At 51.6% G+C, this 17,349-nt stretch overlaps 1 protein-coding gene across 1 annotated transcript; it reads left to right on the top strand.

The window, feature by feature from the left end:
- The first annotated feature begins 428 nt into the window (after positions 1–428).
- On the top strand, positions 429–17,336 carry CAMKK2 (calcium/calmodulin dependent protein kinase kinase 2). Its single transcript, XM_059485028.1, has 18 exons — positions 429–536; positions 4,642–4,758; positions 5,173–5,650; positions 6,444–6,491; positions 6,892–6,945; positions 7,086–7,137; positions 7,224–7,357; positions 7,957–7,993; positions 8,766–8,787; positions 9,083–9,171; positions 9,397–9,596; positions 9,684–9,737; positions 10,199–10,272; positions 10,637–10,724; positions 10,971–11,066; positions 11,609–11,737; positions 13,601–13,701; positions 14,067–17,336. Exons 3-18 carry the CDS (start codon positions 5,351–5,353, stop codon positions 14,137–14,139), a joined length of 1,551 nt encoding a protein of 516 aa, XP_059341011.1. The 5' UTR covers positions 429–536; positions 4,642–4,758; positions 5,173–5,350; the 3' UTR covers positions 14,140–17,336.
- Positions 17,337–17,349: the final 13 nt, after the last annotated feature.

Genomic DNA, 17,349 nt, shown 5'->3' with positions numbered 1-17,349 from the left:
GGCAATCGCTGAGTGCGGGGGACCTGGCGCGGGTAACCCGTTTGTCCCCAGCCGACCTGCCGCTGGCAGCCCAGGGTTTGCAGGGGGCCGGGGCAGGAAGCGGCGCCGGGGCACGCCGGGGCTCGGGTCCCTCCGAGGCGGACGCGGGGAGCCCGCAGCGGGGTCGGCGGCAGCGGGACCGGCCGGGGCTCCGCGCTGCATCCCGCGGGGAGGTGACGCGCGGCCCGGGGGGGAATAAAACACTGGGGGAAAATTTGTAAATAAACAAAGGAACAAAACACACCGCAACAGCGGCTTACGGGGGCGGGCGGGCAGGATGCGGCTGCCCGGGGGGAAACCTGCCCTTCCCCGGGGCGGAGCGGGGCCTCCCTCTCTCCCTCCCTCCCTCCTTCCATCCCTCCCTCCCTCCTTCCCTCCCTCCTTCCCGCTGCCGCCGCCGCCGCCGGAGCGGAACCGAAAGCGAAGGCGGCGCCGGGCAGCGGCGCTCCGGCCCAGCGCGGCGGGGGCTGCGGGGTCCCGGGGTCGCTCCCCGCCAGGTCGGTGCTGCGGGAACGGGCGGGGAGGCCGGGTTGGCCCGGCCGGGGATGCGCCCGCGGTGGCGGAGACAAAGCCGCGCCCGGAGGGAGCGGGCGGGCGGGGGCGGCCGAGGCGGGGATGGAGCGGGGCTGGGGCTGCGCTGCGGGCGGCGAACGGCATCGCCCCCGGACGGGGCTCTCTGGCGGCCTGTGCGGACACCCCCGCGCTGCGGGCTCGCTGCTGTCATTTCCCCATCCCGCCCCTGGCCGCCGGGCCCCGCGCACATCCCGGCCCCCACACGTGCCGCGGTACCGGCGGGCGGCGGCGCCCCAGGGATCGGCCATGGGACCGGGTGGCCACACCGCGTGTCCCTCAGACCCCACGGGGCTCCTGTCCGAGGGTTGAGGGTCAGGATCGGGGGTGTCGGGCAAAGACAGGCCAGGGGGCTGGGAAAGGAGGGGTTTTTAAGGTCAAGGGACGAGTGAGAGGGGATGGAGCTGGCGGAGCGACTGTGCACAGGGCACGGGTGTCATCAGAAGCCACAGGTTGGGTTGCTGCGAGTGGCAGAGCGTGGTTCGGAGGTGGATGCAGCCCTGCAGCCACGTGCACGGCACAGAGCATCAGGAGCATGAAGGGAACAGTCGAGACCAAGAGCAAAGTGAGATCACCACGGGAAGCTGGTGTGATGGAGCTGTGGGCTGACTGCAATGCTGCAGGGGCAGAAACCACCCCTGGGGACAGGAGCAGGTTGTCCTCAGGGCCAGGGGGACCGTGCTGGGGAGAGGATGTGTGGCAGCTGTGGGCGCCAGAGCTGCCTTCAATAGCCCACACCCACAGAGACAGCCCCTCCCCTGAGGCAGAGACAAACCCCAAAAGCCCATAAGCCCATACCTGAGTGTGCTGTGAGGGCGGGCTGTTCCAGGGAGGTAATTTGGAGGAGCCTTTGCTTTTCAACTCTGCCTTAATGTCTTTTAAGTGGTGTTCACAAAGTGGAGAGCTGCTCCAGTTTCCTCTTGTGGGTATCGTGGGCTGGAGCTGATGTTTCCAGGGAAGCTGGGAGTTGCTTGGCAGTGCTGGACAAGGTGATGGAGGTGCCCTGAGCTTATCCTGGTCCATGCTCAACACCATCTCTGGAGCTTAGGCTCTTTTGGGATGCTCATTATATATTGCTTCAGCAGTATTAGGCAGTATCCTCATAATTATAAAAAACCTTGGTAAAGATGTTTTTGTGATTCCTATTGAAACCTGCTGCTGGGTGTTGTGACACCACAATGCTACCAGCCTGGCTTTGCATTTTTTTCCCCCAATTCTTTCCACTCTGTGTTGGCTGGGCCAGGCAGTGCAGGAGGCTCTTCCATTCACCCTGGGGATGATGAAAAGCTTTGCTGCTTGGGCACAGGGATCTGTCCTAGATGGGGCATGGGCACCTGTTTCCAGTATCTCATAAATTTGGGTGTCCTCTGACTTCTAGAAAAGCTGCTGAGAGATTTTTTTTCCATTAAAAGTCAGGTAGGGCATGCATATGGTCTTCGTATACTACAGTGACTAATATATTTCTGGCAAGGTCTGTGCTCAGCCGTAGGAAGGGAAACTGTGATCTATGCCCCCGTTGCTGCAGATGACACCACTCTTGGCATGGGCACTTCCACTGCTGACCGTGACCGGGGAAAGCAAAATAGCCACTGGACTGTGCCCAGGGAGACCAATAACTGCCCCAGGCTGGCCCTGCTTGGCTTTTAACCAACCTCCAGCAGTAGCAGGGGAGGATCTCTGCGAGTAAAATCAGCCCTGGTTTCGGTGTTTTGAGTTCAGTTTTGTTCTAAACAGCTGAAGTTGAGATTTGTGAGCTGACCCCCATGGAAGGATGGATGGAGGGGTCACTGTTGAGCTGCCACCAAATCTTATTTCCCTAGGAAGGCCTCATCCTCACAATGTGTCTGGCCTTGCCACAGTGACAGGTGTGGGGAAGGCGAGTGTGCAGCCCCTGCAGCTGGGCAGAGAAACAGCTCCGGGGAGGGAAGGGCAGGCAGATGCATCCCTATGCTCTGACTGAAATCCCTGCAGGCTGTGCTGGCTGCCAGGTGTCACCCTCTGCACTCGTCTGGAATGGGTCAGCGTGTTCCCCTCCCGAGGTGGCCGCATCCAGCCCAGGCAGGGCCCAGGGAGCTCTCGGCAGAGCTGGGGCTGCCGAGGGGCTGTGAAAATCCCTCACCCTCGCGGGGGCCGATTCCACTCCCATTCGCTTCCGCTCAAGCCACGTGGACGCTGAGCGAGAGGGAGAGCTGCTGCCAGGGTTTCACAGACCTCTTTTCATTTTAATATCCCTCTCCTTGCTGAATTAGATGCGAGACTGATTGCTTCGATAATCCTGCTGCAGCCGCTATGGGTTATATATGGATTGCAGCCAAAAGCTGTGCCGATAAATCATTCCTATACACCAGGCTGTTATATTTCCTGAGGATTTTGTGGGCATGTGCTGCTCCCTTTTACATAAGGATCTGCTGGAGTTCAGACGAGAATGTGCTGATTTTCCCCAGGCAAGGGCTCGGATGGGTTGGTGAAGCCAAAGCCCCCAGGCTGTATTTTCTCTCTTTTGGGATTACTGCCCTCGTTTCAGCTATTTTACTTTTCTCTCTGACTGGGACTACAGCTCTTCTCCACCTCCTCCTCCTCCTCCTCATGTGCATATTAAGGATAACAGGGTTGTGTTCAACAGTGTGACCCCACTTTTGGGTTTCTCTCAGGCAAGGCGTCATCTCGGCAATTTCTTAAAACCCCCATCCTCTGACCCTTTGCACACATGCACAGGGAATACCCCTCTCATTTCCCACTTCAGACAATGTTACGATGGGGCTTGGATGACTTTTAGTTTATAGAGCCTGGGGAAGCCTGCTTGAATTAATCAGACTTGATATGTTTATCCTGGTCAAGCCAATTAACTCCAGCCAGCCAGGACAGCTCAGCTCTCAAGTGTGACTGAGGCTTCATAACTCAATTTTGCTCAAGCCTGGCAAAGTTTATCAGAAACCCTTGGAAATCGGGATGCAGGCGATGTTCTGGGGGCAGGATGGGATGCCCAGCCATGCTGTGGCACTGCTGGGGACTGGTTTTGCTACCAGTGATGTTCCTGGGGTGGTTTCATCCCAAGGCTGCCCTGATGAGCTGCCTTTTTTGGTGCGGCCGCAGAGCATGGTGAGGGTAGAGGGCACAGCATTCCGGATCAGCGCCGGCTTCAGGGCAGCTATTTATATGTGCCCACTGGAGGGGTGCCCAAAGCAGGCCAGGCAAATGGCCTCGAGATGCATCCCTGTGAATTCAGGATGAATGAGGGGGCTGCCTGTTTGTTTTAATCCATTTGGGAGTGCATTAAAACACGCTGCCGAGGGCTGCCAGCAGCGCTGCAGGGGGAATTTGACTTGGCTGGTGGCTCCTGGCTCTCTCATCCAGCAAAGCCCCGTCCAGGAGTGGATTCAGCCCCACGAAACTCAGTGTTTCTGGAATAGTTTGTCCTTGTTGCTGTTCGTTGGCTTATTTATAGCCTCCCCATCCCTGTGCTTCTCCGTGCCTCGGAGCAGCGAGCGATGCTGCGTTGGCTTCAGCTCCAGGCCGATCCCACTTGGGCACAAAAGCTCTGGTTTATAGATCAGTGTTGAAAACAGCAATTAGGCCATTGTGAAGCCTCGAGGACGGGGGAGACGATTTGATTTCTGTACTTGACCCATAATTTCTGCTGGGCTGATTCAGAGTGGATGTGCTGCGGGTGCAGCACGGAAACTTCAATGGAGATGAGTGGAGCTAATTTTAACCGGCCGCCTCGTCGAGGTGTGGGAACCAGGCAGAAAAACGCCTCAAACCCTGTTCCTGCTCCTGGGCTGGTTGGTTCAGGATATTTTTTTTCACTTCCTTCTGTGGCAACTTGTTAACCTAGAAATTAAAAACAGCACCAGTGTTGGGGCAGGGAAGAGCAATGGTTTACAGCCAACCAACCACTGAACAGCCCCAAGTGCTGTGGAGTGCCTGGCATGTGTAAATTAACATAATTTTCTCCTCTTTTTTAATTATCACTTAATTATTTGATGATTTTTTTTTTTTTTTGTTGCTAACAGTTTTCTCATTTATCTCAAGGTTTGGGTACCTGAGTTCTGCACAAAAAGCCACAGGGCAAGGAACAGAAATCGCCAGCAATGATGGGCTGTGGGAGGAAGCAGTGAGCCAGGGGGCTGATCCTGCACCCCATGCTTGGTAAGTGGGTCCTTTTGTCCCTGAACTGCTTTGTCTGGGGGGACTTGGCAAAGATGTGAACAGTAAAGTAGAGAACTCAGTGGTATTTATGCCGGTATAGCGCAGTTCTTTATCCCGCCCCTTTAAAATAACCCCTTTGGAGTATTTCCATAATGGAGATGATGGAGTTTTTACTCCCTGGAGGTGTTTAGTTAAAAAGGGTGGAAGGACCAGAGGTGGCAGCCTTGGGGTTGAGGCTGGCTCTAGCCTGGGGTCTGTCCCATGGCGGGGTGATTGTGCATCCTTGTGCCATCCTGCACTGCTGCCCTTGGCTTCACCATTCCCTATGGAATGAATAAATCAATTTGTAGCACAATGACCAGCAGGAAATCCCACTTTCCAGAGAGTCTGGCTGACTCTATCCTGTGTTTGCAGGCACATCTCCCCAGCACAGCATGGCCAGGATGAAGCCATCGGTCCCTCCACGCTGCCACGTGTCCCCAGCAGCTCGCCCGCCCCACAGCCCCTGCGCAGCGCCGGAGGCTGCGGCCGCCGAGCCCCCGCGGGCCTGCGGGACCCCCCGGCGCTGAGCCCCGGCCGCGGCAGCAGCAGCATGGCCTCGCTCATCGTGGTCACCGAGCACGAGGCCGCGGGCAGCGCGAGCGAGGAGGAGATGGACGTGCCCGGCACCGAGGCCTTTGGGGACGGCCGCAAGCTGCACCTCTCCGGCCGCAAGCTGTCCCTGCAGGAGCGGCCGCAGCCCGTCCGCTCGCCCGGGCACGGCGACGGCGCCAAGGAACGCTTCATCTACCCCTCCCTCCCCTACTCCCCCGTGACCTCCCCGCACTCCTCCCCACGGCTGCCGCGGCGGCCAACGGTGGAGTCCAACCGCGTGTCCATCACAGGATTGCAGGTGAGGGGGATGAACGTTACGGGTGAGGGGGATGAATGTTACAGGTGAGGAGAATGAGCGTTAGAATGAGGGGGATGAGTGTTACAGGTGAGGGGGATGAACTCTGCTCCTGCAGTTCTCCTGCCCCGTCTGCCTAGATTTTCCCACAGTGGCATTTCTTCTCGCTTGTTTTTTTTGGGGATAAACCCCCACAGCCCATCTGCAGGTGTGTGGCAGGGGGCCCAGGGATATCCTGGGCCATGGGGACAGCCCTCAGGGAGGTGACACCCCAACTCACTGGTTTTTGTGCCTTTTGCTGATGCTGCAGCTCTCACAGCTGTGTTTGATGGAAGCCAGGAGTGTAGCACAAGTTTCTTTCTTTACTCCTTAAAAATAAAAAAAACAGAGAAGTTCACTGAGATCTAAAGAGAAAACAGGCCTGCCTCCCCCAGCCTGACAGAAAACAGGCAGCAAGTTGCTGCTTGCCGAGAAGAAATAAAATTACTCGGCACCAGGTCGCCAGCATTAAACCCCTCAGGGCTCTCCCTGTCCCTCCTCTGGTTCCACATGAGTGGACGGGACAGGATCCCTGCCCAGCCATTAACGTTTGCAATTAGCCCTGTATAAACACACCAAAGTGTGCCTTGGTGGGTGGTTTTGTGGCTCATGAATCAAAGCTGCCCCACGGGAATGCTTGGGCAGAGCAGGACAGGGTGTGAGTTTGCAGAGAAAGTTTTGCAGGAGATTTAAAGGACAAGAGCAAATGTGAGCAGTTTTGTGGCTCATGGCAAACTTCCCTGCTCTCTCCCCACAGGACTGTGTGCAGCTCAACCAGTACAAGCTGAAGGATGAGATTGGGAAGGTGAATATTGGGTTTGGGGTGGGATGAGGGGTTTTGGGTTGGGAGGGTGTCGGGCTTGCTTTCACTTTCCAGTCATGGGAGTGCTCTAGAATAGGAGCAAGTCCAGCCACTCACCACGGCAGCTCTTTGTTGCTCGCTGTTCTGAGTGGTGCCAATTGAATTGTATATTTTTAAAATAATTACTAATTTTCCCCCTTCCCCCTCCCTCCCACACAATGGGGCATATAAAGCTTTTCTTTGCTGTCAGTGTGATGTCAGACTGTACACCCCCTGCTCATCCCAGATCTCCCACCAGCTCTGTGATCCCTCTGGGGTTTGTGGAGGAGCCTAGAGCCTGGGTTGGTGATGTGGGTTTTCTGGATTGTCCCTAATTGTGCCGTATGGCTGTGCCCCTCTCCAGGGCTCCTATGGGGTGGTGAAGCTGGCCTACAACGAGGATGATAACACCTACTATGTGAGTAGCACACAGCCCCAGAGCCTGCAGCAGGGCAGGTGGGAGGGGGATGGATCCCTTCTGCTGACTCCCTGCCCCATCCCACCAGCCACACTTTATCCTTGACTTGCCCAAATTTCACATTTGTTCCCCTTTTGCAGGCAATGAAGGTTCTCTCAAAAAAGAAGCTGATGAGACAGGCGGGCTTCCCCCGTAAGTGGCAGAAAGCCTTTTGGCTGGGGCTGTTCTGGGGATCCTGGAGATTGTTCCCATCTGGACCCATCTTTGCCTTTCCTCAGGCCGGCCGCCGCCCCGCGGGGCCAAGGCTGCTCCCGAGGGCTGCCTGCAGCCCAGAGGGCCCATCGAGCAGGTCTACCAGGAGATTGCCATCCTCAAGAAGCTGGACCACCCCAATGTGGTGAAGCTGGTGGAGGTGAGTGCTGGCCCTTCTCCAAAACTCCTCCTTGAGCGTGACGGAGCCTGAATGCTGCAGGGATGGGCTGGGTGAAGGGGAGTGACCCCAGAAGGGAGCAAGGGCAGGTCCTGCCTTTGGAAGAATTTTGTGTTTTCCTTGATTTAGAAGGTTTTTTATTCTCACCTCCCAAAATATTTTTTCTTCCCTTCTCAGAAAGGGAAATTGTTTCTTCTGTGGAGGAAACAAGTGCTGAGACAGGTTTTGGGGAAGAACTGGTGTTTTTGTGAGTTCAACAGTGCAGCTGCCTTGCCCTACACCCACTGCCTGTATGAAACAGTCCAAAAATCAAGAATTAAGGATGTGCAGGCTGGAGTTTATTTGGCTCATGAGTCAGATGATGCTTCCTGTGTGTTTTAAATATTTGCTTCCTTGAAGTACAGCTACATCTCTGTCCTCTTTTTTTCCCTACTCTTGTGGGTAGAAGCTCAGAGATGAGCAGACCGTGCTGATGGTGCAGATGGTGCAGAACTGAGATGGCTGCTAAATAAAATATCACAATGCTTAATTTGCAAGGCTTTCTTGGCACTGTTTAATTGCCTTTTTGCTTCTTTTGGCAGGTCCTGGATGACCCCAGTGAGGATCACCTGTACATGGGTAACTGCCCACTGCCCTGGGTTGTCAGAGGGAGGGGGCAAAAGGTTCCCACTGTGTTTTGGAGCAGCTCTGTGTGCAGGGCTGGGTCTCTCCTCCACTGTGGGTATAGCCTGATGTGCTGGAGGAGGAAATGAGGGGCAGTCTGGGTTGTGAACAGAGATAAGAGGGCTTTATAGCACTTTAATGGCATTAATTTGACACCAGGGCATGCTTTGCCATGAGAGGTACCAGCATTGATGTTCTCAGCTTTGAAGCTGGAATGATAGAAAGCAGTTCTATTTCTCTGGTTTTGGGAAAAGGCACAAATTAATTATCCAAGGTACCAATGAGCCACATCCCAACCTGCCTGGCAGACTGCAGTTGTTGCTTCAGGTAATTCACAAGTTTTGAAGAAGGCTTATTTTTCTATCATTTATGTTCAGCCTGTACTAGTGGAGGAGCATGTGATGCCTTCATGGCCAAGCACTGAGGTTTGCCCAGGGTGTGGGCTCAGCCTTTTTTGGTGGCAAAGTGAGGGGTTTTGTGTGCCATGGAGGGAACTTCATGATGCTGAAGCTGCAACACTCAGAACATAGCTGGCAGCATCCCCTTAACTGAAAATGGGAGCAACCCAAATGCCACGTGCCTTGCATAAGACAGCATCTCCTTTTTAAAAATAACATATTATTTTTAGAATTTTTGTCATTAAAATAATTGCTTTTGTCCTGAGGCTGTGCTCACAGGAGCCATACCCTGTAAGCAATCTGTAATCACCTTCTCTTTTGTGTTGCAGTGTTTGAGCTGGTGAAGCAGGGGTGAGTACTGAATTCCAGATTTAATCCTACTAACACCTGAGCATCCAGTGGGTTTGTGGGTGGCAGAGCTTGGCCACCCAAGGTGGGAATGGGGTGCAGAGGTGATGGGGAGGTTCATGGCTGGGGCTTGAGGCTTGAGTAGCATTTCCCTGGCCTGGTTACAGCTGAGTACACCCTGTGTACTGTGTGCCTGTGTCTGGGGTTGTGTGCTGTCACCAGCCAGTGACAAAGCCTCCAGGCCCTGTTTCAGCACATCCAGGTGGGGAATGAACTCTGTTCTCTGTTGCCTTCATAGCCCTGTGATGGAAATCCCAACCTTGAAACCTCTCAGTGAGGACCAGGCTCGGTTCTACTTCCAGGATCTGATCAAGGGCATTGAATACTGTAAGTGTCTCTGCAGAAAGGGTGGGATTTCTTATTTTGGGTTTTTTTCTGAACACCTGGAGCTGGCCTTTCTGCTGCTGTACGGTGCCATTTCTGGTGGCTCATGCTACACTTTTAAAGCTGGGGCTGGTGGCGGTGTTAGCAGAAAGAGCCACATGGAGCCCTTGTGGCTCCTTTGCTGCCAACCAGGGCTGCTGCTGCACAGTCATTGTCCCTCTGCTGCAGTGCACTATCAGAAGATAATCCATCGGGATATTAAACCTTCCAACCTCCTTGTGGGGGAAGACGGGCATGTCAAGATCGCCGACTTTGGAGTGAGCAACGAGTTCAAGGGAGCTGATGCCCTCTTAACCAACACAGTGGGCACTCCTGCCTTCATGGCTCCAGAAACCCTCTCAGAGACCAGGAAAATCTTCTCTGGAAAGGTATTTAATAGCAATTTGAATGGTCTTGCCTGGCCTTGCACAAACACATCTTGTTGTAGATCTAACTGTGCTTTCTTCACTCTGCAGGCTTTGGATGTGTGGGCCATGGGGATCACGCTGTACTGCTTCGTGTTTGGGCAGGTAATGAGATGGATTTTTCGGTGCTGTTGGTGTTTGGGGGGTTGGTTTGTGCCTCCCATGTTCCAGGTAAGCAGTGGGACTGGCACCTTGTGTTCCTGTTGAGCTGAGTGGAGATGAGGATGTGTGGATGGAAATGGGAAACCTTTGCCTGTCACTAGGATGGGTGCAGCCAAAAGGACTGGGCTTCTCTTCTTCCCCAGTGGAAAAAATTCTAGTTTTGGGCAATTTTTTTAGGAAAGGAGTTCTTTTAGTAATTGGTAATTTTTGGTTAAATGTTTTTTTCATTGAGTTTAAAAGTAGACATTGATGATGTCTACTTCTGGAATCTTCTGGAATTTCCCTGTAACTGGATCTTTGCTGTCCTTCATACCCTATGAGATGCTGATGCTCCTCTGGCTGCCTCACGGTTTCCTCTAAAGAGAAGTTGTTACTTTCCTCATTGCTCTTTTTCTTTGTGGTAGTGCCCTTTTATGGATGAAAGGATCTTGAGTTTACACAATAAAATCAAGACCCAAACGTTGGAGTTCCCAGACCAGTAAGTACTCAAAAACAAAAACAACCCATCCGTCCTTATTTTACAGCTCATTTGAGTTGTTTCTCAAGCACTGCCTGGGTAGGGCTGGCCCTGCTCTTCTGTGGTTTTGCAAAATTCAGGCTTTGAGTTGGTGTCTCCCTGCCCTGTAAATGTGGGATCACACTTCACATTGCCTCAAAAGGGAATATTTTGCTTTTTCTGGGGGTTTGGAGAGGAGGGGGTGTACAAGAACCCAAAGCTGCCTCCCTGTTGGGGCTGGAGTCCAGCCCCTCTGCCCAGAAGGTCCATAGCTGGCACTGGGGTGAAGAGCAGAGGCAGCACCCATCCCTTTCCCCATCTCATCTCTCCCTTCTTCCTTCCACAGGCCAGAAATTACGGACTTCTTGAAGGATTTGATTACACGGATGTTGGATAAAAATCCTGAATCTAGGATTTCGGTCCCAGAAATCAAGGTACTGACCCAGCTTCCTGGTGCTGGCTGTGCCTTCACTTCTGTTGGGTTCTCCTTGCTCAGCTTTTTTTGGGAGTCAGTTTGATCGTGCCAGGCTAGGTCCTCCCCCTGTGCCCAGGGCCCCTGGGCAGGTAAGTCCCAGCTCCTTCCCCTGCTCCGGGACCTGCTCAGCTTTGGGACCTTTGGTGCCTATAGGAGTGGCAGGCAAAAGGAAATCCCCTGAGCACAGTATTTCCTCTGCTACCAGGAAAGTACTGTGCAACAGCCTTTCGCAGGAGATTTCTGGTCCTTCGCCCCTGCGGGAGCCTGGAAGGGGCGAGAAGCTGAGAGAATGGAGAGCAAGGTAGGGGGAAAGGATTGCGGGGGAATTCTGGAACCTTTTGTGCTCCTCCTGCAGCCTACCAAGTCACCAGGTGTGTGGGCCAGGAAAAACAGGGGTTTTGCCTGCAGGCATGGATTAAACCAGCTCCAGGACGAGGGCTCGGTGGGTCTCCCCATCACTGCTGCTCATATGTGTGGACTGGAATAAACCTCTCCTGCCTCCTGGTGCTGTCTCATCCATAAGATGAGAGTGAAGATAGGTCTCCTTCCCTAAAGCCCAGAGATGCCCAGTGCTGTAGGTGACCCAGGTTATGGCTTGGTTGTGTAGCTGGCTCTGGATGAGCCACACCACGGCGTTTTCTGCTCCAGGCTGTGCAGTTCCTGCTGGCACCCAGGTGAGCTGGCTCAGCAGTGACATGGCACAGCCCTGCCCTGCTCCCTGGCATTTCAGGAGCACGTAGGGGCCATAGCTTGGACAAGGAGATGCGTTTGCCAGGCTTGTGTTGTTGTTTGAGTTATGAAAAAAGGGAAATCGTTCCTGACAGGCTGTGTTATTAATTGAAGTTGCACCCTTGGGTCACCAAGAACGGAGCGGAGCTGCTGCCCACGGAGGATGAGAACTGCACCCTCGTCGAGGTGACAGAGGAAGAAGTGGAGAATTCAGTCAAGCACATCCCCAGCCTGGCCACCGTGGTGAGTACAAAGGAGCTGATGGCCTGTGGATGCACAGTGCGGTGGCCCTGAGCAGCTGGAGTTCACTGCTGAAGGGCAAAAGCATTGGGCAGGATCAGAGCAGAGACCTTCCCTCTCTTGGAAACAAGTGCTGCAAGACACTTTGGTGTCTCAGGGTCTCAGCAGCTCACTGGACATGGCCATACCCCACAGTGCAGGGGAATATTTTAGAGCAGTTTCAAAGATGACTGTCACTGGGTTGATGGTCTTCATGCTTGAGCTGGCTGCCTAAATATCACTGTATTTGCTCAGGGCAAAACAGCATCTGGTCCAGAACCTGCCTGTGGCCAGGAGCAGATGTTTTGGCCAGGCACAAGGAGCTCCTGCCCTGTTCTGCCTGTCCAGCCAGAGGGGCTGTGGGAGGTTCCTGGGATGGAGATTTTTTATCTGGGCCACGATGTGCATCAGCCCCCGCCTGGAGCTATTCTTGGTGACTTCATCTCATCTCTTTTCAAGCTCATATTTTTATTCTCTGCAACCCACTGTGGTGGTGAGAACCACATTGTAACCCTGTCCTGTGTAGAAAGTGAAATCCTTTGTGGTTTTGAACCTAATGATTTCTTTGGGTGCCGCCAGCCCTTGTGTTAGGAGAGAGCGAGCGACCATTGACGGTTCCTGGCCTGGTGTTATCTGCCTGTAGGAACCCAGGCTGGGATTTTTTTGAAGAACAGGTTTCCCTTTGAAGCCCCTTTTCCATCTCATAGCTGTACCCACATCTGGCCTCATTTCTGGAGCTCTCTCCCTTTTGGATGCCCTGCAGAAATCTCACTGACCACAGATGTGTGAACATGCAAATACACCTTGTGCTGCTCAGGCTGAAAAAGCAGATTTTGTCAAAAGAGATCACCATTGATGAGGGGTTTGTCCCCTTTTTTCTGTTCAGAGGGGACTTGATCAGTGGGCTCAGTGCTCCCAGCCCTGTTGAAATCCAGGTGTGTTCAGCACAGCTCAAGGCAAATCAGATTTTACTGCACCTCTTTGACTCTTAGATAACACACTACCTCCAGGCAAATGTGGTATTTTCAAATTTGCATTTGATCTTAAGAATTACCCTCTGGTGCTGATCTTTGTGCAGCGAAGTGCAGGCGTTGACGCTCCAGTATGAGATGCACTCACGTGGCTTTGGCTCTTAGAACACCCTCGCCTTCAGACACAGAACAGCTCCCTGTGCGCCCTGGTGAGCAGATAAATGATGCACAGAGGGATGAGAAGCCACATCAAATAAAGTCAGGGCTCTCAGGGATGTCCCTGCTGAGGCAGGGTTCAGTGCTGCTCAACTTGATGTCTGCCCCCACCAGCACAGCAAGCTGGGGGATGCCAGGGAAGAATCCTGACACATCTCTGTTCCCACCGGTCTCTGATTGGTAACTTTGTGTTTTGCAGCCAAAGCTGGACAAATGGCCAGCTTTCAGTTTGGTTTCAGATGAACATTAAGGTAAATTTGTGCCAGTTCCTTCCCTTCTCCCTTTCTAGTGAATTATTTTGCCAGGTAATAATGGAGGACTGGGAATTTACAGGTACTGGATGCAGCAATCAGTAAAATCTACTTCTGGAGAGGAAAGAAACCTCCCAGACTTGGCTTTGCTCTTCTTTCCAGCCTCTTACACCTGGTGTGGCTCTCACCTGCAAGGGTTTCAGATGAGGATACAGCCCCTGTATTAAGCAGCTGGAGACTTGCAAAGATGCTTCCTTCTGATTTCTGTTGATAGAGAACTTTGACTTGTTTTCACTAGTTTTTTAATTACTTGGGCATGCAAGTTGGATGTTGCTGTTGCTCTTGAAAGAAGGGAAAGCACCCCAATGAACTGCATTCTGGTTTTGCAGATCCTGGTTAAAACCATGATCCGGAAGCGATCCTTTGGGAACCCGTTTGAGGGGAGCAAGAGGGAGGAGAGGCCATTGTCCTCCTCTGGGACCCTGCTGCCGTAAGTGTCATCACCTCACCTCGGCCCCAAAAGACCCTAAAAGCAGCTTTTTCTGATGCTCTGGGGGAGAAATTAAATAGTTGGGTTTTGACACTTATAAAAGGGCCATGACTGCAACATTCACACCCCACCTGTCTGATCTGTAACTGCTTTATGGGATTTTTGTGACATGGAATATCCTGCTGTTCTGATGGGATGAGAAATATCTTTTTATGGCACTTCCAGTCTGTTACATGGGGAGAGATGACATATAGTCAGTGTCCCAAAGATCCCATGGCAGGGAAGGGGCAGAACTGGTGTCTCATGGCCTCCTTTCCCTTAGTTTCTGAGTCACTCAGCAGCTGTTTTATTTCCTTTGAAAACAGGAAACAAGGCAGTGAAGATAATCTGAAATGCAACGACTTGCCCAACGTGGGAGAGGAGGAACTTCTTTCTTGAGCGTGGACTTTACGGTTCTGCCGAGCAGCTCATTCCAGGGCACGGCACCAAGCGTGCGCTGGGGACAAGGTGACCAGAGCCCAGAGCAAACACAGCATGACATGGCGCTATCTCAGTACAATGCTGGATGTAGAGCTCACATAGCAGCATGTTATCACACCTTATCAGACATCTGATTATTTGCCATAAGCGTGGAGCATCTCCGAGCACTTGGACTGCTGACTTCTGGTGGGAGAAGCGCTGGCGGACAGCGGAGAGGTGAGCGGTGGTGGTGAGCAGCAAGAGGGCTTTGCAAAACAAAACCCACAGCAGCCAAAGGAAAGTGCATTTGGAACTGCTTTGAGCTGATTTTAATGCCAAATAATTTGCAGGGACTGATGCCAGCGTCCCAGGGGCATGATGCCCATGGCGGGGCTGTGGGCACGTGCAGAAGGGTGAAACTTTTGCCAAGTGGCATACACAGCAGTAAAACCAAGCACACGTGTGCACTTTGAGAGTTCACGACCTACCAGGAATGTTGTTGCATCTATTTCTTGTAGTTCTGGTTTGTTTTTAATTGACACCTTTTTAACTGCATGGGAACAAAGCAAAAACCCACCTGTTCAGCTTTTCAAAGAATGCCTACCTTTGTGAGCCAAGTTGTATGAAACAGCATCTTCAGGACGTTCAAAAAGTGAGGTTAATTACCTCCTCAGGTAATTAACACCTTTCCAGAGGCCTTGGTGTGACCAGGACTTGGTAAGTTAGGTATTCAGTGTATGAAAGGAAAAGGTATTTAAGGGCTTAAGTTCAGTTTGAACTATTTTTGCTGCAGACATATGAGTGAAAGGTGGTGTTTAGAATGTTTTAAACAACAGAAGAAGCACTAACAGTTTGTTTCTAAATATTTTACTTGATCTAGGTAGATATACTATAAAATATAAAATTCAGGGTAAAATCCTTCACTTCCATGTACATTACATGGTTTACTACAATTAAAAATAATACAACTTATGCTGGTTTTTAAGTATAGACTTAGGGCTTGCTTAGAATTTAAGATCTTAATGATTAGCTAGTAATTTTCAAAGAAACATTTGTTTTCCAAACTCTTAATCTGGATTCTGGGGCCAATGCTATGTATTTTTTGCAAGTTTGTTACCAGTAATTTGTGAATGCCTGTGGATCAGAGGCTTGTTAGTAAATTAAGTGTATATCTAGTTAATGGATTGTTTCTTACCAAGAGCTCTTTCACCTTCAGTCAGATTACTCTGATTATTTGTGGTGCTTGTACAAAATAATAATCTGCCATGTGGTGGGAGAGACTCTGGCATCCAGACTCACTTTCCCAAGTTCTCTGTGCTTGGACAAAGCTGGAGAACGAGGAGCCAGGGTTTGCCTGAGCAAAGGCGTCATGGTAAGTACAGTTGCTTTGTGGCTGGAGCATGGGGCTAGGGGGAAAAAGGTCTGATTTTTTTCCTTTCTCAGTCTGATGTGGTTGTGTGACCTTGAAAGAGGCATTTGATGTACCTGACTGAGAAGGAGGATTTGAGTCTCCCAAGCTTGTGAGGGACTGTTAAGGTGTAATTCTTCACCCTCAGGAAGAAGGCACTAGGAGACTGCCAAATGTCTTGATTAATGGTAAGGTCTCTGCCTGTTAACCCTGGCCTTGGATGCCCTGCCTTTAGAAAGTGACCATTCCCTTGTCTTCCTTTATTTTATCCTGGACAGCACAAGTAGCAGCATGCCAAGGTCCTTGGCCCCACTGCAGTCAGACTTGGCCTGGTAATTCCTGGTTAAGACTGGTTTTTGTTAGAGCCAGGACAGCATTAGCAAGGGTGCAGATGCCTACCCAAACTGTCCCTTACACCTTTTGATCACCTGAAGCGATGTTCCCCCTAAATTGCAATTTATTATGGAAGCATTGTGCTGCTGGCCTCTTTCCAAAGCCAGTGAGGACAGTTGGTGGTTTAGGAGCAATACTATGGAGTTTGGAGCCATAAGACATGCACTGTTTTCCTCCCATTTCAGTCCGAGGCTATTGCAAAGCCCTGCAGCTTCAGCTATGGGAAAACCAAACAGGTAACTTGGGAGCCAGCACTATTGCAGCTGCCTGCTCCCCCTACACAGGACTTTTCATCGTGGAAATGTGTGTGAGTGGGCAGCCTGGTTCTCTAACCCTGCAAATGGACTTGATCTGCCAAAAAATTGTAAAAAGCTAGGGGATCCAATTCTTTTTAGGTAGTGCATAGTAGTGTGTGTGGTGTGTTTGCTAGAGGTGTGTTGTAGAGATCTCTGTGCTGCCCATTCCTGGTTGTGATTTGTCAGGTGAGACAGTTTACATTGACCCAACAGGTCTGCCAGGTTTAACACAGCTTCTCAACAGCTGTACCAGCTCCCCAGAGCCCAGCCAGTCTCTGGGCCTCAGATACTCCCACTGCTCAGTTTCTGCCTGCCTGCATGGCCTTGGTTCTAAAGGATGCTAAACTCAGCGCTTCCCCACGGTGCTCTCCAAACTGAGTGTCCCTCAGTGCAGGCTCTGCTGGGGCTGCAGCCAAATGCACATTTGGAAAGAAATGCAATATGGATTTTTCTGGTTGGTCAGCTCTGTTGAAAGCATGAAGCGTGGCCGTGTGAGGGAGATCTCTCTAAATGCATGACCTGTTAGAGAAGCAGTACTGTGTATATAAACCTGCTCAGTTCCCCAGCTGCTGTTCCTTAGTAGTAATGCTGGCTTTCTCCTTATAGTGAAGTGAACATTTTGCTTGTGCCTTGGAACTGGGCGATAGCTTGATTTCCCCAACTCCCTTCCTTCCAAGCAAGCCCGGTGCTGACTGTGGGCTTATTGCTGGGTACTAAGCCTTTTTGGCTCTGAAAGCACACAGGAAAGTGCTAAGGGGAAACCAGGCCTCTTATCTGAGTAGTTTTCCATGGTGGTCCCCTCTTACCTATCAGGCAATTGATCTGTTTCTTTTCTAAGGTCCTGAACTATTCCTGATTTTTATACTGTTTGTTTAATGACCAAGGCTTGTGTTTCACTCCTACCCCTTTATTATGCATTTAACTTTATCAGGTGTATCAAGTTTAAATACTGTGTATTTACCACTTTTAAATTATATTACCTAAGAAGAAAGAATAAACCAACAACTAAGTGTTTTTCCACACAGGTGTTCAAGCTTCACTGTACAAGTTGAAATAAATGACATGCAACCAAACCCAGAGTTAGTTGATCAA

Source organism: Ammospiza nelsoni, chromosome 18 (assembly GCF_027579445.1).
Source record: "Ammospiza nelsoni isolate bAmmNel1 chromosome 18, bAmmNel1.pri, whole genome shotgun sequence".
Lineage (NCBI taxonomy): Eukaryota > Metazoa > Chordata > Aves > Passeriformes > Passerellidae > Ammospiza > Ammospiza nelsoni.
The sequence above is the reverse complement of the archived record's forward strand: the minus strand, read 5'-3'. Positions and strand labels throughout refer to the sequence as shown.